Source organism: Procambarus clarkii, chromosome 24 (assembly GCF_040958095.1).
Source record: "Procambarus clarkii isolate CNS0578487 chromosome 24, FALCON_Pclarkii_2.0, whole genome shotgun sequence".
NCBI lineage: Eukaryota > Metazoa > Arthropoda > Malacostraca > Decapoda > Cambaridae > Procambarus > Procambarus clarkii.
In genome coordinates this window covers 11545308-11569711 of record NC_091173.1, presented here as the reverse complement: position 1 = coordinate 11569711, position 24404 = coordinate 11545308, and the positions used below count along the sequence as shown (strand labels likewise).

The 24404-nt window shown below is 39.9% G+C and overlaps 2 protein-coding genes across 2 annotated transcripts in view; one reads left to right on the top strand and one right to left on the bottom strand.

Moving 5' to 3' along the window:
* Positions 1-22513, top strand: part of LOC123761728 (queuosine 5'-phosphate N-glycosylase/hydrolase) — a 49513-nt gene extending 27000 nt beyond the window's left edge. Inside the window, exon 4 of the mRNA XM_069330618.1 lies at positions 22183-22513. Within this exon, the coding sequence (XP_069186719.1) occupies positions 22183-22191 (9 nt within the window). The 3' untranslated portion in view covers positions 22192-22513. The remainder of the gene's footprint in view (positions 1-22182) is intronic.
* The window catches only part of LOC123761727 (receptor-type guanylate cyclase Gyc76C), a 321982-nt gene continuing 297686 nt past the window's right edge, over positions 109-24404 (bottom strand). The window contains 11 exon segments of the mRNA XM_045747876.2: positions 109-2792; positions 3014-3295; positions 4338-4495; positions 8548-8724; positions 8982-9077; positions 9079-9106; positions 12330-12473; positions 14957-15155; positions 16134-16289; positions 18192-18360; positions 22547-22751. Coding sequence (XP_045603832.2) covers positions 2189-2792; positions 3014-3295; positions 4338-4495; positions 8548-8724; positions 8982-9077; positions 9079-9106; positions 12330-12473; positions 14957-15155; positions 16134-16289; positions 18192-18360; positions 22547-22751 — 2218 coding nt within the window. The 3' untranslated portion in view covers positions 109-2188.

The window sequence follows — 24404 nt, the reverse complement described above, 5'->3', positions numbered from 1 at the left end:
TCTATTCCACTCGGTATCTTCTGTGTGTGAAGTTTAAATTTATTCATTAAATCTAACATTTCCATACATTTGAGTACAATGCAGAGTGTAAACATTTTATACAGCACACAGTTTTATAAATATGTATTTTTGTTATGTATATAAATACATTTAAGTACAAGAATGCTGGTTCATTTACACATGTATCATTAAAACCCTTTGGCATAAGATCTTATTTTCAAAACTATGTATTTTCTGTGGAGTTTGTGCAATTACAAATTTTAATTATCATTTTATCAGCTATTTAGGAGTCATGTATTCACCACTGATTTGATCAACAAAATTTTGTTTAAACTTTTTAACTACAAAAGTTTACTTTCACATATACATGAACTTTAGTCAAACTTGTGACATACTGTACATGAGTTGCACAGTATTTTCTGAATATGAAACAAAATAGCCAATTAAAGAGAACAAAGATGAGAGGCCTAATATCCAAAACAACATTCATACTTGGTCTAATATCCAAGGTCTATGGCTTGGGGGTATTTCAATAAATACATTTAAAGATTTTTTTTTTTTTGCAAGTGGCAAAATAATATTCTAATTTTCTATACCGTATAATATTAATTACTCATATAGACCTTTTATATGTAATACTGTGCTGTATTGAAGTTTATGCTGGCAGTAATACTCCGCATAAATGTTTCTCTGCTACGAGCAGAATGCTTGGTTTCACCTTACGTTATAATGTGAATGTTGTGTTAAAGTTTAGGCCACAATATGACATAAGCTCATATAATGATTTTTTATATTAGTTTTCTCTGGTGTGGCAAGTGACATTATGGCCACCACACTTGAGATAAGTTATACAGACCCTTTGGGCCAATGCCAGGTACTGCACAAGCTCTCCACAATGACATTTTTTAATTACATTTTAAAATAAATGGTACCAAAGGCAATCTACTTCTAGTACTGTCAGCAAAAAATGCCCCATATTATGGCACGTTCAGAAAACCAAATACAGCGTTCAGATGAACAGTACAGAGAAAAGTGGCTATTAGAAACACTACCGTGTAACTACACTGTAATTATATTGTTCACAGTCCTTATTTAATAATTATATTTATGCCTATTTTAAATTTTGCTTAATGAAGATCAAGTACTCTAATTTGTTGTATCTTTAATATCTACAATACATTTTGATGTGCATACATAGCCACTTGACTCAGACTCTTCTGAACACACTCGTCAATCTGTATCACAGTCTGGCAAAAGTAAACTTAATGACAATCCACTTTGTGGTGTGATCTCTAACAGACCAGCCTAATGGCTTCTGTAGTTAAGATAACTATTCCATATGATTACTGATTTTATTACAATGAATGAATAAATTTTCCTCTATGAAATACTAATTTACACAAATTTACAATATTAACAAGGTAATTAAATGATCTGTTTTAAAGGATAGACTAAAGTGAGTGGACGCATTAAGATACGCTGCCACATAAATAAGGTCTAATCCTCCTCAAAATTCAAGTTCACTTGAAATTTTGGCATATTTCAAGTAGCCAAATCATCTATATATAAAGTTATTTTTTCATGTTCTATAACATTAATTTTGAAAATCACTGGTTTTCAAGTTAATTAAACTAATAGAGATGTTCTTGCAAATTATAAAGTAGGCAATAACCACTAACAAGTTTCTTGCCATTTATTAAGTATATAATAAATTCACAGTTCAACCACTATGACTTTCAGTAACTTAGCATCTCTGACAAAACATACATAAGGATCCTTTATTCTGAGCAATTATATGAGGCTTTGAATGCACTGTTCTCCTGTTACAGTCACTGTGCACTGAAGAGTATCTCAAACGAGTCGTCTGGAGTTTTTGAGCATTCACATTAAGAATCTTGCAAGTTTTGTTTTCATTACATTTTCAAGAAATTTTGTACACTAATTACAAATTTGTTTCTCACTTCGTTATATACTTTCATCAATAACTTTTAGTGTAATGTACAACTTTTACACCTTTTTAATGTAAAGTTAATTTGGTTAAAATTTCAGTACCATATTGTAAGTCATAAAAACCTCGGCTGGATATTCTGAAGACATGGTATTCAGTACAGTATTAAGTTTTATCAAACATTGATTATTATCATACGTGAATAAAAACTGATCTCAAATAACCACCTCTGAGACGATACTAAACAAGACTTTCTCTCTTGAGTCCATTTAATGAAAGTTTGTTTGCTGCTATTTGAGAGTTAGGCCGTGAGTACTGGAATATTCCAGCCAGCCAAGATCGTATTGTAGATGATCGTTTGCTTCCAATTCCAGATAAGCATGGACTATTTTCTCCTGGGTATATACCTTGTCCCTCAGATTCTCCCTCACCTCCATTTAACATGGGATCTCTCTCACCATTACCATGGGTGGCAGAAACTTCTTCATTGTTTGCTGATGGACAAAAGTTAACACCACGTTGTCTATCATCTAGGGGAAGTGTTGGTTCTGATGAGGATGGTGATGCAGCATTTGTAATGCTTTGCAATGCTGGCACCTCTAAACGAACACCTGAATGGTGCAGTTCATCAAGACTAATACTCTGATGTACTATATCAGGAGCACTCTCCTGTCTTGGAGGACACAGTAGACTGCCTCGAGTAGTATTATCAATACTGGACGTGCGAAAATTACTGCCAAGATGCCGCCGGTGGTATAAGATATCTGAGCGTGGGGAATCCCTTGGCTCATCATAGTTTAATTGTGGCAACCCACCATTTATATCTCCTGGGTCCTCTATGCTCCTGTAATTCAAAATAAAATAAAATAGTTAAACAGCAATTAATACTATAAACATTACAATGACTACTGTAATTGGGACCAGACTCCACCTGGCCTAATAAAACAAATCCATTGCATCTGAATTTTTTATAAATTTTACCAAATTTCCAACAATAATTACTGTACCAATAATATATCTGTACTGTACTTTGTGGTAACACTACATTAGAATCATATAACTCACCTGGGGATGCTTGATGTTCGGTTACCTATAGAAGAAAGCCTAGGGCTACGCCGTTTTATCTCCATATCATATTCACTAAGTTGAAGTAAAGGTGATGATAATGACTCGTTACATTCTCTCCGTTGGATGGCTTCAGGTTTGGCTGAATTGAGCCAGAAGGTGAGGACTTCCCCCTTCCCCTTCATGGTGACTAGTCCACGAGGTTCCATCACGTATCCACCAAGATTTTTCAGTGCAATATGGCACTGCTCCGATATGTGGATTCTTAATGGCTCTCCATTGCTATTTGAAATAAATTAAAAAATTAAATACATCAAATATGATAGCCAATATGATCATGACAGGACAAATCCACAAGGGCCATGACGAGGATTCAAACCTACGTCTGGGAGCATCCCAGACGCTGCCTTAATCGTCTGAGCTACGACATGGTCAAAAGAGTTGAAACCGAAGTTCTACTGAACTTACTGGATCCTGCAGCCTCTCCGAAGCACAAACCAGGGTTTTACACAACTTCCCCCATGCACCCGAGCTATGTCACTAGGCCGTTTTCCCTCTTTGCCCTTACTTCATTACACACAGAAATCACAATAGTGTGATGCATCTAATGAACAAAGCTATTGTGATTTCTGTGTATAATGAAGTAAAGGTGAAGAGGGAAAACGGCCTATTGACATAGCTCGAGTGCATGGTGGGAGTTGCGTAAAACCCTGGTTTGTGCCTCGGGGAGGCTGCAGGATCCAGTAAGTTCAATAGAACTTCGGTTTCAACTCTTTTTGACCATGTCACAGCTCAGTCGATTAAGCCAGCGTCTGGGATGCTCCCGGACGTAGGTTCGAATCCTCGTCACGGCCCTTGTGGATTTTATCATTTGATGCATCACACTATTGTGATTTTTGTGTGTAATGATCATGACAGCACAAGAATTACAATGGTACTGGTCCTACACTCAGAAAGAGCCCATAACCTAAAAATATTTAGAATACACATAATGATAAACTCTAGTGGATATCTGTGCAAAACTCAGTTGTTTAAACTATTAGGTCTGGTCAGTAACTAGTTGGGTGATCAGACACTACCTCACCCTTGGCTAGAAACCTCAACAAACCTAAAAGGCTTCCTGTCCCTGATAATGGGAAACCAAACTAATGGGGATCAACAAATCTGCTTTATGCCAGACCCACAAAAGGCTCTTCCACTCTAGGAATATGGTGCTTATTTATAATACTATATGCAATAATTAAAAAATTACTCATGTTTATCAATGAATCTAATTCTTCAATAACTAGACAGTAATGAGAATTCAATTGCCATAATCACCAACCTTTCCATTCTTGAGGCAGTATTGACAGTGTCGCCAAAAAGACAGTATCTTGGCATAGTAAGGCCAACAACCCCAGCAATCACTGGGCCCGTGTGGAGCCCGATGCGTAACAGCAACTTTTTTTCAGGGCGGTGCCGGATGATAAATTTATTTTGAACCTTCAGAAATTAAAAATAAAAGTTACACAAAGTTTATAAATATAAGCTAATACAAGAGAAAACACAGATGCAAGAACTGTATAACTAAATTATGAATTGTAATCAAGATTCTATTTGGTTCATAAACACTTGAGCCACACAAACAAAATATTTTATATACCTTAATCCTAGTATAACCAGCATTTGTACTCAAATGCAATTTTTATGAACCCAAGAAAGCTGCCACTTGTTAAGCTTCATCACTACAAAAAAATCAATAGACGATGGATCTAGCTAAAATAGAGACCCAGCAAATCATAACATCATAGGCCTTGGGAACAGGGCCACTCATTGAGTGGCAGAGCAAAAATTGTACAAATGACCATTGGTATGTAGCATAACCAATGGACATCCATTAAATTCTCAAGAAATTAGTGCAGGCTCAGTGGACTGATCAATGATGATGTACACCAAAGACTTACTGGGTTTTCCAGAGACTGAAGTTAAGACCAAGCAGAACATCTAGGCACTAGGAGGTTCTTAGGTTTTGGCCTAACCTAGCAGCCAAAACCTTTGTCAGGGAGGGAAACACATGCTTCTGCATCAGTCTTTATTCTCAAAACAACAACACTGGTATAGGTTACATGTATTTAGTATTTACAATGCTGGGTACTTCTAAAATAAACGAGCATCTGCTTGTAACATTATGAACCTAACTTAGGTAATACTTAATCCTTCAAAACACCTTCAATCCTAACAGGGGGCTTTTACTGACACCACACCGCCCTTATAAAACAATTTGGCTAGGGAGGACATTTGGCAGTGTGCAATATGTATAAGCACATTAACCGTAGTGCACGTCTTGATCAATAAACCCCAGAATGCCCCCAAACTTAAAACTTCACTGAGGAATCAAAGACCCTTGTACTACTAGGGGTGAGGTACCCTTCACAGGCTTCTATGGAACAAACAAATGAATCTACTACGGAAGTAATCCGGTCAGGATAAGGGCAACATCAGCGAGCAAAGCTGGGGCCTGACAACTGAGTGGACAGCGCTTCGGATTTGTAGTCCTGAGGTTCCGGGTTCAATCCCCGGTGGAGGTGGAAACAAATGGGCAAAGTTTCTTTCACTCTGATGCCTCTGTTTACCTAGCAGTAAATAGGTGCCTGGGAGTTAGACAGCTGCTACAGGCTGCTTCCTGGGGGAGTGTAACAAAAAGGAGGCCTGGTCGAGGATCAGGCCACAAGGACGCTAAGCCCCGAAATCATCTGAAGATAACCTCAAGATATAACCTAGGGATGGGCAGCCCTAAGCACATGCAGCGTGAAATGAACTGTTACTAAGGTTAACACAACAAGTGAGGCTTGTAAACACATACATGTAAAACAAATACTAATAAATGTAATAAATCCAACAGGAGCTTTGGTGAGGGTTCGAACCTATACGCTGGGTGTTCCCAGGTGCGCTTTAGTCCAAATCTATTTGGATTTGTTCATTGATGTATCATGTTAATGTGATTTTTCTGTGTAAAGAATGTAATAATATACAAGTAAATGAGCTGCTACAGAATAGTCCAAAGGATGGTCAACACTTATCTAGAAAATCTAGAACCTGAAGAGCTGGAGACTTGTGGAACAGTCAGACAAGTCTGACATCAGACAAAGGACTGAGGATTGTTGATAAGAAAGCAGCACCTCCCATGTTGGTGCCACCTGGTGGAGGTCAACTGTTACTACAGGGTGTATGACCTAACTACTGGGTGGATTGTTTGTTACATTGCTTGCTTACTTTCTCTGAACCTTGCAGTTGTCTGTTTTGCTTTACGTCCTTTCTAAGGCAGGGGGAGGTGGGGGGGGTAGGGTTTTATTCTTTGGTGTGAGTGATCATGAATCCCCTGATCCCTGTACCTCTGTAACGGGGCCAGGTTTTTGGTCTCGTGTCTCCAGTAAGGGTTTGAGGATTTGTAAGGGCTGATGTGCCATACATATGTGGAGCTATCTCAGTGTGGCTAGCTACAGGAAGCCAGCATTCGGCCCCCTCCAGAAAATATTTAATACTCTCTTTCTTCACAACAAAGTGCCTACTGTATTTTAACATTATTATTTAATGCTTCCCCCACTTTCTAACCAGAATTTCAATGCATAATAAGTCTAGAATGATTGGTATGTGCAAAGATGTGAAAATATACCAGGTACTTAATTGAAAACATTCATGAAACACAAGAGTGTAAGGTGTGCAGGAGCTTGATTTATGCTATGAATCCGATACACCTGATAATTAGCACAAATTATCAGCAGTAATCCATTCTTAACTCACGTAACTCCAAAATTCACCTCCCCACACTAAAACTTGGTATAAAAGTTCTTGCTTGCTTAGCCCAGTATCCACGTTATGTGATACTTTAGAGTTCTTCACAAAATGTAGGCTACCTGTATAACCTCTTTACGAATGTCAAATTTTTTTCAAAATATTGTTAAAATGCATTCTCTGATCATGGGAAAAACAAATAATAACAATTATGTAGCTTACTTTAGCTGTGGTGGAGAGGAACTCTCATGATACTTCACAACACACAAGCGATACAGTTTTATTATGTAACACCGTAATTTGACAAGTTTCTATAATAAATTGTGTGGAATATTGATACATACAAATATAATTGTCACTAATATGCATACAATGTTATGTTCTTTGAACAATAAAATATATTGTTTATGCTATTATCACACTGTATACCCATGTTGTATATAACTACATATTTATGCACTGTTAAGAACCACTAAGCAGTTATGGTGGCTGTGATCCAAGCTCACCCTTGTTAGTCCACCAACCCGTTCTCGCAAATTCGTAAAGTCAATATTGACTTATTAACTACGTGCATAGGTGATATACTAAACATAATAGATACCCTTAAAAAGATTCATAGAAAACACCGACCTTACCTAACCTTGTTAGTATCTTAAGATAAGCATCTTATAGCTTCGTAATTACAATTATTACTTAACCTATACCTATTATAGGTTAGGTAATAATTGTAATTACGAAGCAATAAGATGCTTATCTTAACATACTAAGTAGGTTAGGTAAGGTCGGTGTTTTCTATGAATCTTTTTAAGGGTATCTATTATGTTAAGTATGTCACCTATGCACATATTTAATAAGTCAATATTGACTTATTAAATTTGCGAGAACGGGTTGTAGTCCACACACTCGCCAGGTGCCAGTGTGGCATGATCACCTCAACTTCTGAGCAATACACTATGCACACTGCTAACACTAGCCAAACCACTGCTATTATTATCAGAATCCTGAATATGAAAATTTTTTCATGTGTTCATTTTTTAAAGGAACTCTACATAGCCTTCATGGCTTGGTGCCTTTTGATAATTACAGTACTTCCTTTCTAAAGGAACATGAGGTCCTGTTACATGATGCATATCAGGATCTTCTATATCACTATCATTATTAAATTATTTAAGTTATTTATTTCACCATTAAGTAATGTTATGGGCATGAGCTACATGGTGATGATGTGAGCTGGTGCTGCATGCACTATTCATGGTTGTTGTTTTAGAACCGAGGCCTTCACACCCAGGAGGGAAGTGCCCATGATTTTTTTCCAAGATTGCATCTATTTTCTAAGAGTCCTGAGGAAGCAAATGTGACCCAAGGAAGCTTTAAGTCTTATGCTAGACATAAAACTTACCCTGGTTGACATGTGCACCACCTATAAAACGATTCTGGTTGATATGCACAGTTGAAGGGCTAAAGATAATATTTATAAACACCTTATAATAATCTGTAGAATAATTAAATGCCAGGCTATCTACTGTTGATCATGGGAGGTGACTTGACTACTATAGCAGATGACCTGATCTGATAATGTAGATAGATATTACTACAAGTTTAAAGATATCCTACATAAATTTCAGTGGCAACTCATTGACTTGAATAAACAAAAATAAAATATTAAAAATCATTTCAGCTATTCTGCTACCATCGAATAACCAATCTCGCAAATAAAAATCTATAAATGACAAAGGTCTGCTGAACTAAAAAGAAAAACTTACCCCATCCAGTAGTTCAAGTGCCATAGAGGCAATCTCTCCTGCGTGTCTTCCCATATTAGGCTTGGGAAGACCTGATACAACCATATATGCATCACCAATGGTCTCCACTTTATAAACATCATAGCCACGGATAATATTGTCGAACAGGGTGTACAAGTCATTCAGGAATCTTACCACCTATTATGTAAAAAAGGAAACTTAAAGACAAAACAGAGAAATGTCAAATGGATAATTAGCTATAAACATTATTAATAAATAAGAAATATGTAGAGAAAATTGTAGTAATTTACTTTAAAAGCTGGTTGAACTAATGTGAGGAACAATTAAAGTCTTAATAGTTTTAGTGGAATGGGTAAGGTTGAATGGAGATGATAAGACCCCACCTCATATTAGTAATACTTTTGAGTTTAAAAACATAGCTATAGAAGACTAACCTGATAAGGGGTGCTTTCTGCAGATAAAGAAGTAAATCCCACAATATCACTGAAGTAAATGGTGACAGAATCAAAACCTTGAGGCTCTACAGCAATATCCCTGAGTTAAACTTGCTGCTACAGACCTGAAAAATGAAGCATCATAAATATACACACAGTAATTATAATCATATTTTAATCTGACTTTGGAACATTACAATACAGTAAATCTTTATGGACACTGGCATAAGTGACAGATGAGAATAACATAATATGATGTATTATATTTATAAGGGAAAGAAACTATCAGGAGAAAATGCCAAACTATTATGACTATATAGCACTTGGAATGGGTCAGGATAAGAATTTTTGGATGGGACGGGAGAGAGGAATGGTGCCCAACCACTTGGACGGTTGAGGATTGAACGCCGACCTGCATGAAGCGAGATCGTTGCTCTACTGTCCACAAATAAAGTACACTACAAAAAGTAAGTGTACTTTACTTAACTACAAATTGATAGTTAAGTGTACTTAATTATCAAAATTGTAGTTGTTTGTGCTCATGATGCAATTTTCTATATTATGACCAGGAAATTCGCTACTGCTTCTTTATACAGCTGTTGCCCTTGTCTTGCAATTTTCTATATTATGACCAGGAAATTCGCTACTGCTTCTTTATACAGCTGTTGCCCTTGTCTTGCCAGCAGGTATCACCAGCAGAGGGAGAAGGAGAGCAATTAGAGAGCAGGTGGGTCTTTAAACCTTTCATAACTACTCTATGATCTTATTGGTTTCTGCTGGATATTTCATTCTATATTTTATATCCACAATCATTTATTATAGAATTGTATTGTAGTAAAACTAGGCTATAAGCAAGTAACATTTTTCACCTAATCCTGTACAGTGCCATAAATTTTAACAACCTAAAGTGATAGTTCTTATTGTGTTAACCCCATATGTGTGGTGCAACAGTCCAAAGTAGAACTGATTGAAACTGAAATAAGTTTATTGAGGTATAAATACACACAAAGGGATGAAGTAGCTCAAGCTATTCTCACCCCGTTCAGTACTATGTGTTCATATATATATATACACATCACAAACACAGGTCCGACAAAACCCGTGCGACGCTCCCTGAGAGAAGAAAGGGCAGTCTGCAAGCCATGAAGATTCGGGAACCTCATAATGCACCCAATATGGAGACGAAGAGTCGAACTCAAAGAGGACGGGTCCATCACAGAGGCATAATCCGGGTCTCGCAGGAGATAAGCCGAAAGAGCTTCCCAAACTTCCTTAGGCAGGATGCGAGGGGCAGAAAACCTCTGGAAGGAGGGCAACAAGGAACCCAAGGGAACCCAGAATCCAGGGAGGAGTCGACCCCAAATCATACTTGTACACAAAAAGGGGTAAGAAAACCCCTCCCCCTGCAACAACCAACCCCGCAATGAGAGCACCAAAACCCAAGTGGGATCAAAGGGGATCCAAGCCCCCCAGGTCAACTCCTTTCCAGGCCCAGAAGCTTCCAAGCTAGGCCCTGGGGCAGAGCTGTCCTCCATGCCCTCAACCCCTGAAGAAAAGGCACAGTCCAGGGAAAAGGCAGCAAAGAAGGGGGTCTGCTGGTAAGACCCAGAAGCTCCAGCAGGAGGAGCAGGGTTGAATGCCTCCATCTTTGTCTCAAATGGGACAGCTCCTGAGGCTGCCCGAGTCTCATCACCAACTAAACCCTGCCCCGACTCTGAAACCCTCAGACGTTTAGCAGCCAGCAGCAGGGATGTGTGGGGAAGGGGGAAATGGAGCAGCAGGGCAGGGAAGGACCTGAAGGTGCGGACTGAACCAAGGTCGAAGCGACCAACGTCCCCAGGTCTGGGTCCCTAAAACCAAAATGGGGTAGCTCCGGGGCATCCGAGTAGGCAACCAACCTAGCGCGCTGCAACAACCTACGATGCAACATGTATGCCACCTGACTCCCTAAGAACTTCCGAAGAAGAATGGGTAAATTGGAGCATGAGCGGGAGCACGCCTCGCAAGACTCTAGGTCAAAGGTGTCACCGACCCAACCAGCAGCATGACGGAGGCAAAACAGGTGATTATCACCCCTGAGACAAGGGCAACAAACAACCCTCAAACTCACACAAGGTGAGATGGGTGTTGGAAGACACATCCATCGGTCAGCCAAGCCCCGACAGGGTTTTCCAAGGCCCACAGGAGCCTTGGAAAATATTGTCCAAGGATGTTGTCCTAGGATATTGCCTAGGACAATACTGACTATTCAGTCCTAGGTAGACTGAATAGTCACACCAGGCAGACCTTTTGTCCAAGGATATTGCCTTGGACAATATCCTAGGTAGAATGAATAGTCACACCAGGCAGACCTTTCCCATTCAAGTAACAAAAAGAAAAGAAAACCCCCACAAAAGTACAATGACAACAGGAGGAAAAGGAAACACGGCCATCACTAAATATACGTACTGCACAGCACCAATATGCCCCAATCAGTAACAACACCACCACTCCCTACCCAGAGCCAAAGGCCACGAAACCTCCGCTGGCCCCAAGGACGGGGTAAATGCTGAGCAACAAGAACTTCAATGGGAGTGTAAGCCCGAAGATTCTAAGGAAGGTAACCTTAGAACCCAATGGTAGTACTTACAGGATATTTAGGGAAGGCAGCCCTAAGCACATGCAGTCCCAGTACACTACATTACTCCTGGCCACCACGCCACAAACAGCAGGAAAACACCACGGGTGCACAAATTTCAGCAAGAAACTGAGGCCAGAGTTAACAGCCGCCTCAGAGTGCTTCAGCCTATGAACTAAGGTGTGAGTAGCCGGTGCGAGGGGTTCGGAGCTTCCCCTTTCCCCTCCCGGGAGGGAAGAGCTGCGTGAACAAACGGCTCAGTGGTGGTAAATGATATTTGCTTGTTTGCTTGTTTCCTTTGTTTTCTTTAGGGGAGTTCTGTTTCTCTGTTCGGTCTTGGGTTTTTTGCAATTTCCTACCATGTGAGGGTTTGTTTTGAGATGCCTACCTTTCTGGGTACCTAACCCCATTCGATGACAGATGGAATACCCCCAAATACAAGGGGGTTTTCCTAGAGCCAGTGCTCCCTGTGCCTCTCTGAGGAGGCCATGTTCTTGCTAGTGGTTCCCGGTAGGCAGAACTCCATTGACTGAAGTTCCAGACTAATATAGCACATATCAGTCCGATAGCTCCAGGGAGCCGAAAGGGCTCCCTCACAGAAAGAATGTGTAATTTGGCCAAAAGTACCAAAAGTGAAATTTGAACATGATAGATTTTTGTGATAAGAAAAATAATTACTGTATATATAGATATATAATTTTGTGATAAGACTTAAAATTATTATTACTAACGATGGCAACATTCGGTGAAGGAGGTCTTTAGTCTTGCGTTGTTCATCTCTGAGTTGTTGTGTTCGGTTAGTGACCAACTCCTCAAGGTTCTTGCTATACTGCTCCATCATTTGCACCATATGGTCCATCAAGTTACCCTTACGACTGAAAATAGGCATCACAAATCATCCTTATATTCAAAATAGTCATGACATATTGCCTTGGCAAATCAAAATATTCATAACAGATCACTGAAATTATAAATACAACAATGACTGTATTCTTTTCTTGTTAATAAAAACAGTTATATATTACTAATACAAATAAATACTAATTACCTGCACACTTTACAAAACAGTAAACAGAATTACAGATTAGGACTGCAATCTAACATTAATAATTACAAATAATGATACAATATTGTTTTCAATGAAAATAATATCAAGCTATCTTTGTAACTCAAAACTATCTTCAACTTTAACTGATCACAAGCAGGGACTAACACACAAGAGTGGTTTCACTGTAGAGGATAAGTATGTATTATGCAAAAGAATTTCAGCCATAGACCATAAATAAAATTGTTTACCTGACATCTATGACAATCAATATTTTAGTAACAAAAACTGTAAATGCTACACAGCTAACAATGCACTCACAAATCACGTAACATGTTCGTATTTAAACCTTAATTATAGTTCCCTAAAGACAGTGATTGTATTAGTGCCTAGCTACAAGCACTTGAGTATAAAATTCACTTTGTAATCCTAACAGAAACATGGATAAATGCACTTAGTGAATGCATTATCGTGGGTTCATATCCTGGCTGGGAAGAATTGACTGGGTGCCAATCTTTAACTGTAGCCTCTGCTCACACAACAGTGACTGGGTACCTGGTTGTTAAACGCTTTGGCAGGTCGCATTCCGGGAAAAATTAGGATTAAGGACCTGCCCGAAATGCTATGCGTGCTAGTGGCTTTACAAGAATGTAAGAACTCTTGTATATATAAATAAAATAAAAAATAAAAATATTTCAAGTTACTGAACTTGATGATTCAACCTATTCAATTATACAGAAATTGTTAACTACAAACTAGAAAAATGGGGGAACAAATTTTGTTAGAACCAGAAACAGTTATGGGGAATATTTATTTGTCCCCCATCAGGACTACCCAAGCAGCTTCAGGGGATGTGTTGTTTGATGATCATGTTTCTTGGTCTCTTCTTCGAAAGCTCAGGTCATCCTCAGTGATATAAAATCTAGCCAGCCTGTGGTCTATTCTTCTGATGCTCAGAAGTTTGTAATTTTGGCCATCGTGTTTTCTACTGCATCTCGGACTGATATCCAGGCACGTAGGTTATGGAGGTCTAGCAGGGTCATAGTGTCTCATTATATGACTAGTTTTCCTGGTCCCCATCGGGCTTGTGTTGCTCTGGGTAGGGTTCCGTCCTGGATCCTCTCCTTTTGGGGTTTGATCTTTGCTCTTCTCCTCCCTTAGTGGGTACTCTTTTCTTTTCTGTTAGTTAGCAACAATGGGCCACTATTCGGGCCCTCCAGAAAATCAACATTGTATGTAATGAAATGGCTCTTTCTGGGGACCATTGTAGCTCCCTGGACACTCCCTTTGACACTGGGTGTGTTGGTTGGCTTTTGTTTGGCTCATTACTAAAGATTGATAAAGGAAGCTGGCAGCTCCTGTGGTGCTGTCAGCTGGTGGTGGGCAACTGCTACAAGGGTACTACCTAACTACTGGGTGAATCGTTTGCCAAGTTGTTGGCTAAATTGTTTACTTTCTTTTGACCTTGCTGTTGTATGTTTTGCTTTGCTTACTTTCTGGAGGTTTGCTTCTTCAGTAAGTGATCATGAATCCTCTGCTCTCTGCACATCTTTGAGAAAGGTGAGGTTTTGACCTGTGATGTGACCTATAAGTGTTAAGCAATATCTAGCAACATACAGTGGCACATGCCCGGTGCATGAAATGAAAAACAGATACCAGTATATTATGGTTAGGTGAGATAGACCATACCATGTTGCTATCTGGACACAGATGGTGGGGGCAGATTAGTCAACCAGTAATTTGCTAGAGCAATCCTCTATAATTTTAGAGTTGTTAAAGGGAAGGGGGAAGCCTCTAAAAAAAATCTGAGTGTGCATGTGTGCTTTGATCTTTTTACAGCTCACTTTAATGGATGGTATCATCCAGTGCTCCCTAGTACCAGTAGGACCCTCCAAAGATTTTGTGAAAGTTCCCTGCGGTACCAGTTCCTCAAATTTTACTCTACCTGACTGCACGATTCATTCTCCTAATGACAGCAGAATCTTATCATAGGGAACAACTAAGTGTGATTCTTCACAAATAAGCACACTGAAACCATAGGGTATCACAATAATAATAATAATATAAACTATAATACTGTACTGCATATATTCGTCCCAGATGAAAAGGAAAATATATGGAATGTATGAATATCAAGATGCTATTCTATGTATAGAGGTGTATCATGGTTTGAGAGAAGTATAATAATGACAACTTCTTGCAGATAAGAATAATTTTCCTTGCATATTTCTGAATGATGTAGATACAAAGAACAGAACACAGTAATACGTGCGATACTCTAATAGATCATCATAATAATAGGAATTTACTTACCTTTTATCTTTCATATTCTTGAGTTTTATTCTGAGTGCACGGAAACTTGGTCTCTCCACAGGATTTTCTTCCCAAGATAATTGCATGGCACTGCGAACTGATTCATCAGAACCAAATGGCATGTCTACTATCTTGTTGAGATCAGGCCGATATGGAGGTCCAGTTACTGTTGACCCAGCCTTCAATTTTTTAATGATAACTATAAAAAATAGAAAACAAATCCAAAATCATAGTAAAAATGCTGCATTTGAGTGAAAAGAATCAATCGTTTCTGAGCAGTACCTCAGTAGCTCCTCTATGCCTTGGTACAGTAATGGATCCATACAGGACACTGATAGTGCACAAGGATATGAGCAACTTTATGCAATACAAAGATAAGTACCTTTTTAAAATACAGGAATCTTGTCCCCTAAACAAAGAGAGGGGGAGCTCATTGGAGGGCATACATCATTCCACCCTAAGGTATCTAATTGCTGTGACACAAAGAAATTTATCAATCCACTCAAAACTCTCTCTAAGCCATACTTGGCATTTCCAAAATTGTTAAGGATCATACTCACTCACTCAACTCACACACTTTCCTATATTGATCTTTTCTTTACTCTTTACTCCTCCATTTACACAGATCTGTCATGGAGGGTCCTTGATGACCTCCATAACAGTGACCATTTTCCCATCCTTATACCTCCTCTTGTCTTTCTGCCCTCCTCTCTTGGTCCCTCAGTGGTCATTTGATAAGTTGGACTGTAACCATTTTGCACTCTAAAGCTCCTCTTTCCAACCTGTCTGATCTGCCTCTCTCTCTCTTGAGCCCCCCAATCCTTTCCAGTGCCTAGCGAGTGACTATGGCTTTGAACTCTGGACAGGAAGAATCGACTTGTACTGATTCATAACTGTTCACTCCTATTCACCCAGCAATAATTGGGGTCCTGGTTGTAAAGTGATAAATGGGATCATGTTCCGGGAAAACTTGAAGGGTAAGACATAAGTTAAGTAGTGGAAAGGAAAACGTTTAAGCCTGCTTACAACAGTCTGAAGTTGTCTTTATACATCCAAGTCAAAAACAAAAACAAAATAGAAATCTCACTTAAAAGAGTATATATCAATAGTTCAGAAAATTATTTAAACAGTGGAACATCAGAAAAAGTATAACATTTAATGACAATATATGACTGACCTGAAGAATCATCAGTATCACTGTCGTACGTGTTATAAGGTCCTTGCCGGCCTATCATCTCGTGAAGGATAATGCCAAAAGAGTAGACATCCCCTTCTTTGGTTCCTGGTGCATCTATACCAGCACGAAGAAGTTCTGGAGGTCTCCACAACATATCTGAAATAAGAAAATACTTGCATAGTACAAGAAAATGTTAGCAGTAACACAGAGACGGCTACTGTAAAATGGTCATTCCTGCCTAATCTGAAATTAAATTCTGAAAAAGTTTTTTTCTTGTACTTATTTATTTGTATGCAAAATGCAAGAAAAACTGAACCAAAATATAAATATGTACATGCAACAACGATCACAAAAACACTAAACCAATTACAGCCTGTTTGCAGAAAAACCATATTTGAAGAATTTAAGAATGTTGAACACGTTTTTGGCTCAATATGCCTTCATCAGAGCAAGATAGTGTGTGAAATGCCCACTCTCTATCTTGCTCTGATGAAGGCAAATTGAGCAAAAAATGCATTAGCATTCTCTAATACTTCAAATGTGTTTATTCTGCAAATATATTCATTTTTACTGCTTATAAGAGCTATGAAAGGCTGCGCTGTGGCAAGGTGAGGAGTCATATGTTGACAGTCAATAATGACTTTGCTGACAGTCTCTATAAGATATGATTCAGTGTTCTCCCTTAGACGATTCTTTGATTGTTTATCAATTGTTTTCATGTATTTACTATGGTATGATTGTTGAATAACTTGGTTTATGAGCACATAATTCACAAAAACTAAGATTACCGTAAGTTTTTGATAAAAAACTAAAATTACCTATAGGAAGTAACCTTAAAAACCCAGAGCATATACAGTTCTAAGCACTCTAAAAGCCAGGTCCATGCTACACCACAGTGTACAAAACAAAACACAGAACAAAGTCCAGAGAAGCACTGTGATGAAAAACACAGGACCAGTCACAGCTTACTGACAACCCCGGGGCCCTACTGCAGACATCTGGAAGGCATCACATCAGCAGAGGATTTGAGGCCTTGTGCGAGTGGACAGCATGAGCCCCGACTTCCCTCGCTCCCTCTCCAAATGAGTGGGATGGCTGGGGCAAACGAGTGCACACTTGTTTCAAGAAATTTTGTGTAATTTGTTTACATTGTTGGGGAGTTCATTCAATGGGTTTCATTCACTGAGTTCATTCATTGAGAGGCCTTGGTCTCTTTTGAACCCATCAGAGGTCTGTATTGGTTCACTGACTTTCGGGGTGCCTTCTAAACTGAGGTAGCGGAGTGTCACCTGCTTCCTGCACCTCTGTGAGGGAAGGGCCAGGTTCTGGCTCTGAACCCTGGCAAGTCAAACTAAACTCCACAGCTGATGTGATCCAGTAGTTAGGGGCAATCTCGACAAGATAGCTCCAGGGAGCTACAAGGGGCTTTCCCCTAGAAATTCAATGCCTTATTTTTTTTTGGACAATCCATTACTAGTCTATATCATTCTAAGGTGAAGGAAAGGGAACTATCAGGAGAAGTGCCAAGCCATTATGACTATATAGCACTTGGAAGGAATCAGAATAAGGTTTTGGAATGGGATGGGGAGGGGAAAGGAATGGTGCCCAACCACTTGGATGGTCAGGGATTGAACGCTGACCTGCATGAAGTGAGACCGTCGCTCTATCATCCCTCCCAAGTGGTTTCATCCAAAGGTGAATGAAAAGTATTGGATATGTTCTATTTAGTTCTGTAATGATTGCAACAGTGATGGGGTGTTATAGTTGTGACTGCTATGTTAATGGACCACAATACATGTTACATTGCTAATGTTTTTCCTACCCAGTATGATCCAGCATAGATATCTGACAAGTTCTTCAATGTACAGCATTGAGATTGTTTATCTGTCCTGACTGTGTGTCTGTGGAAGAGCTCTTCCCACTCTTCCCGTGCTCTTCCTGTCCTAGAGAAGAGCACGATATTGTGGAAGAGAGCAACCGAGTGGTATAGCTCAGAAATTAGTAAAAGTATCTAAACCACATAAATATAAAACGACAAGAGAAAATACGAATACATACGTCTGTCAAATTGACCACGATCATCTTTTTCCAGGCTACGAAGAGTCTCGCAGCGTAGATCGTGAAGGCCATAATCAGTAACTTGGAGAACCCACCTCCCATTCACAACACAATTTGATGATTTCAAATTACCATGAGCACCAAAATGTGAATGTAAGAATACCATACCCTGGAAAAAACCAGCACTGAATGTAATGAAATGCCTCTTTCTGGATGAGACCCAGAGACCTCCTGCAGCCATCTCGCTGAGTTGGCTCCCAACTACTAGGTCACACAGCTGTGGAGTTCGGTATGGCCTCCCAGGGACCAGTGCCAGAACCTGGCCCCCCCTCACAGGGGCACAGAGAGCAGGTGACATTCCACCACCCCACTGGGAAAGAATCCAGAAAGTCAGCGAACCAATACAGACCACTGCTGGGTTGAGAGACCGAAGTCTCAAAACTGGCATATGAAGTCCCCCCAAACAATGCAAACAAATAATCAAATCCTTTGAAGCTAGCTTATTAGCATGGACCCCCTCCCTCCCTTCCTGCCCGTAGGGTGACACAGAGGTCCAGTCTTCCCCAGCTCTCCAAGCCAGTTCTGGAGCAGATGCAAAGACATCAACTAACAAACCTGTAAGGAAGGGAAGGAATAAGGAAGCCACCAGGGCTCATCCAGAAAGAGGAGTTTCATTACATTCAATGCTGGTTTTCTGGGGAAGCACCTTGTGGCTCCCTGAAGCTAACCCAACCTGTCCTCTTACAAATTATGTCTGAATTTGGCCGTTTATCCGTATGGCCAAAAATGGACGTACAGTAATTTGAAAAGTAAAAAATTGAAAAGAAATTTTGGATTTTTTTCTACAACAGCAAGTTAAGGGTCTTCTGGTAGGTTAGAAGGGCAGGAAATTCTCCTAAGGTTTCAAAACGTCATGAAAACCGTTAATTGAAAGTTTCCTCTCCTAACCTAACTGAGTAAACCAGAGGACTCAAACAGAAAACGGGACAGTACATCACTTACACAAGCTGATTTAATTTCAAATTACGTCCATTTTTGGCCATAGTGTGCATACGAGCGAAAAACGATATTATTTTTAAGAGGGTGGGTTGAGCTAACTACCCATGACCAGGGAGTTAGCAAGGAGGGGAGGGGAGACTGCAGTCAATCAAGATGAAAGAGAGATGGCTGGCTGAGAGAGCGAACCAACTGCAAGATGGACATGATGAGGCCCGAGAACATGAACTAAATACTGGACCACCAAGATCCTGTTAGACCGCCTAAACCTGTGCCCAAATATCATCCCAGGACACGTTTGTAAATACTGCTGCAAATGCCACATATTTACGAACATCATGGATATGAGGGAAGCTCCAAGCACCCTACAAGCCAGGTCCATGTTCACAAAGCTAACTAAAATATGGAATAACAAACAAATGGCCCCACTGCAAAACCAAGTCCAAGGATAGTCGGCACTTACTTAGAAGCACCAGGACTCGAGCAGCTTATCGACTAGCCGGGAACCCTACAGTGGTTAAACTTGTCCACATCAGTAACAAAGCAGGCTTGGAAAGTTAGGAGAGACCTGGAGCTCACTGGTCAATCCCATTGGCAGTGGTGGTGTAGTGTTAACAAGCTAACACTAGTTTTGAGAGATTCAATTGTTTGTTTATATTGGGTGAGTTCGTTTGGCAGTTTTGAGGTTTCTGTCTCTTTGAACCTTGCATCTGTATTGGTTCATCGACTTTCTGGATGCTTTCCCAAGGGGATGTCAGAGTGTTGCCCCGCACTCTGTGCCTCTGTGAGGGGGGCCAAGTTCTGGCTGTGGTTCCCAGTAGGCCAAACACAACTGCATCTAATATGATTTAGTAGTTGGGGAACCATCTCACTGAGAAAGCTTCAGGCAGCTACAAGGGACTCAAAGAAAATGCAATAAAAACAAAATTAAGCCTACTAAAATGTGAAGTAAATATAAATCTGACATGAGTTAATATTTTTATATTTTAAAAATATTAAACATCTATACAGTATTGAATGCGGGCTGTATGTTATATTTTTTATATTATTATATCAATATTACATATCAATTATATATTTCCATATTTCAGTACATACACAAAATAAAACAGAGAGAATGAGTGTTTTTTGTATAATGATAATTGCATGCCACTATACATAATGTAACCCGATGGGTTCTGAACCTTATACATATTAGTCTCTCAGTCTCTCAGTCAGTCAGTCAGTCAGTCAGTCAGTCAGTCAGTCAGTCAGTCTCTCAGTCAGTCAGTCAGTCAGTCAGTCTCTCAGTCAGTCAGTCAGTCAGTCAGTCAGTCAGTCAGTCAGTCAGTCAGTCAGTCAGTCAGTCAGTCTCTCAGTCAGACAGTCAGTCTATCAGTCTCTTAGTCAGTCAGTCAGTCAGTCAGTCAGTCAGTCAGTCAGTCAGTCAGTCAGTCAGTCAGTCAGTCAGTCAGTCAGTCAGTCAGTCAGTCAGTCAGTCAGTCTCTCAGTCAGTCAGTCTCGCAGTCAGTCAGTCTCGCAGTCAGTCAGTCAGTCTCTCAGTCAGTCAGTCAGTCAGTCTCTCAGTCAGTCAGTCAGTCAGTCTCTCAGTCAGTCAGTCAGTCAGTCAGTCAGTCAGTCAGTCAGTCAGTCAGTCAGTCAGTCAGTCAGTCAGTCAGTCAGTCAGTCAGTCAGTCAGTCAGTCAGTCAGTCAGTTAGTCAGTCTCTCAGTCAGTCAGTCTCTCAGTCAGTCAGTCTCTCAGTCAGTCAGTCAGTCAGTCAGTCAGTCAGTCAGTCAGTCAGTCAGTCAGTCAGTCAGTCTCTCAGTCAGTCAGTCAGTCAGTCAGTCAGTCAGTCAGTCAGTCAGTCAGTCAGTCTCTCAGTCAGACAGTCAGTCTATCAGTCTCTTAGTCAGTCAGTCTCTCAGTCAGTCAGTCAGTCAGTCAGTCAGTCAGTCAGTCTCTCAGTCAGTCAGTCTCTCAGTCAGTCAGTCTCTCAGTCAGTCAGTCTCTCAGTCAGTCAGTCAGTCAGTCAGTCTCTCAGTCAGTCAGTCTCTCAGTCAGTCAGTCAGTCAGTCAGTCAGTCAGTCAGTCAGTCAGTCAGTCAGTCAGTCAGTCAGTCAGTCAGTCAGTCAGTCAGTCAGTCAGTCAGTCAGTCAGTCAGTCAGTCAGTCAGTCAGTCAGTCAGTCAGTCTCTCAGTCAGTCAGTCTCTCAGTCAGTCAGTCAGTCACAGTCACACAGTCATACAGTCACACACTCACTAACACACTCACTCACTCACTCACTCACTCACTAACTCACTCACTCACTCACTCACTCACTCACTCACTCACTCACTCACTCACTCACTCACTCACTCACTCACTCACTCTTGCATCTCAGACATGTTGTGGTGTCATAGCAGGTTTTTAGCTGTATGCAAAGTTGGGAGCTCTTTAACCTCCACCCCTTCCCTCTTCCACTTCCTTCCCCTTTCATTTTATCCTTTTCCACTTTTTCCTTCCTCATAAAATGAGAGGGATACAAGAGAAGGAAAAGAAAGAGGGAAATAGAAACGCACACATGGCATTACACATGACTTGATATGCATATGTTTTGCGCACCCCAATGGGAATGAAAAATATATACACATTTAAAGAATTAAAATGATATGTATTCCTATGTAAGAGGTGTTGCAGCCTGATATATATATATATATATATATATATATATATATATATATATATATATATATATATATATATATATATATATATATATATATATATATATATATATATATATATATATATATATACACATACAAATAAATATGCACTTTAGGAACTTCTATAAAAGCTACATGCAAATGTAACTGTATAGTTTCTCTCAGTTTGGTGCCTCGCTATATTGCTGTCAGGACTTATTGCCTTCGTTAACCTGCCTTTTATAATACAGGTATTTCCTAGAGAACCAATTCCTTTACCCAAATGCAAATCAAGGATCAACTCTTGCTTTCAAGAATATTTCTTTGCAGCAGTGTTGAAGCATGAAGCAGGTCAGAGGAATGAGGTCATCACTATCACCCCACCCCCCTGTCCAACATTTAGCAGGTGTGGGAGGAGGTTGAAGAGAAATCTGCTCAGAACACAAGGACACCTGAGGAGTCCTGGAGCACCACTTCCAAGTCAGGCTCCGGAATGCCCTAGTATTACTCGTCCAAGAACTCTGAAAGGCACACAGATACTACCAAGACACCATCTTTCATCCCAAATTCACTGACTGCCTCACACTTTACATTCATTTCCCATCAAAAACATCCTGCTCTTCCAACCATCTATATCTCCTTCAATGCAAAATCCTGGATGAGAACCTGATTTAATTCATAAATTTACACTTACCCTTAAGAGATCATGGACAAGGGAGGATATGAAGAGAGAATCAAGCTTAATGTCTTCCATAGCAAGTATGTCAAGTAATGATCCTCTGGTGCAGTATTCTGTTACTAGTGTCACCTTGTTATGATCCCCATGTGTCAACTTTCTGTGCTCCACAAATGCACCAATAAAGGCACAAACATTGTCTTGTTTAACTTCCCGCATATTTCTGAAAAAATATATAATATTACTCAGGTTTCTTTTTAACATTAAAAAAATACACTGATGGCTATAAAATTCGTAAATTGGTACATAATAATCCAGTGTTGAATGTAATGAATTGCCTTTTTCTGGTGGAATCCCAGTGGTTCCCTAAAGCTATCTGGCTGAGATTACTTCATACTAAAGGATCACATAAGACGTGAAAGTTCTGTTTGGCTTACTGGGGACCAGAGCCAGAACCTGGCCCCTTCACAGAGGTGCAGGGAGTGGCTGACAATCTGCTACCCCCTCTGGAAAAAGCGTCCAGAAAGACAGTGAAGCTTTACAGACAATTGGATGGTTTACAGAAAATAAAGCCTCAAAACCACCAAACAACCATGCAAATGATTCACATAGAACAAGAGATTCACTCAAACTAACTTGAAACTCGTTTGTACCAATTACCACCACCCGGTGGCCCAGCCCTCATTCGATTCTCCACCTTAGTCCTGAAGCTGATGAACCCATGACAAACTGACCTAGATTGTGCATGGATGGGGTTCTGGGAGTTCTTTTGCTTTTGAAACCTGGTCTGGGGCCAGACTTGACTTGTGAGAGCCTGGTCCAACAGGCTGTTGCTTGTAGTGACACGCAGGTTTAAATATCCAGTATAGCCAGGTTGATTCAGCACTTCTTGTAGAACACTGTCCAGTCTTTTCCTGAATTCTGTTTTTGCTCTAGCAATATTTCTTATGCTTGCTGGAAGGATACTGAACAACCGTGGATATCTGAAGTTCATAGCATTCTCTGATTGTGCCACTGGTACCTCTACTCTTCACTGGCTCTATTCTGCATTTCCTTCTATATTGTTCACTCCAGTATAATAATTATAATAATAATAATAATAATAATTAGTAGTAGTATTAGTAATGGTAATGTCTTTTCACAGACATAACAACATAGGTTTTTATTCTAAATAACAATAATAATTAGAATAATAATAATTCATTGTGTCCGGGGACAGGCAGCCAGTACAGTATATACATGCAGTACATGTTAGGTTTATATCAAGGTCCTATATATCAAGGTCTTTGACCTCCAGGGTCAAAGTACTAACCTTTCTCAGGATGCAACCCCACAATAAGCTGACTACCGCCTGGGTACCTATATACTGCTAGGTGAAATTGCTCTTCCCCGTACTGAAATGGCGAATCACTGCCAAGCAATTGCACGCCTTATTATTGTAATCAAAGCAAAGATAAACTTGGATGCCTGAACATGTACAGTATTTAGTTACTAAACCCCACCATCACATGAAAAGTCAGGCATAAACAGAGTGCAGCCAGCCACTGCAAAAAAGAAACTCTCAAGAAAAAACAGGTAAATGAAGACTATCATCTTCCAGTCAAACACACAAGTGTGACAAAAAAAAAGTCTGTCACTTGTCCAAGAAATATCTGCTACCCACGAGGAAACTGAGACCTTGTACTGCCACCAGGAAGTGGAAGAAAACTTATACACAGGAGAGTTCAAATGTATGGTAAAGATACCAGGTAAAAAACAAAGCCAAACGAAACCAGCATAGCAGGGGCATTTCCAAGCCACAAACTGGAACAAACAAATGACCCTGTGGTAGCGAAGGAATCTAGTTTGTAATGAGAGGAGAGATAAGAAAACCTAC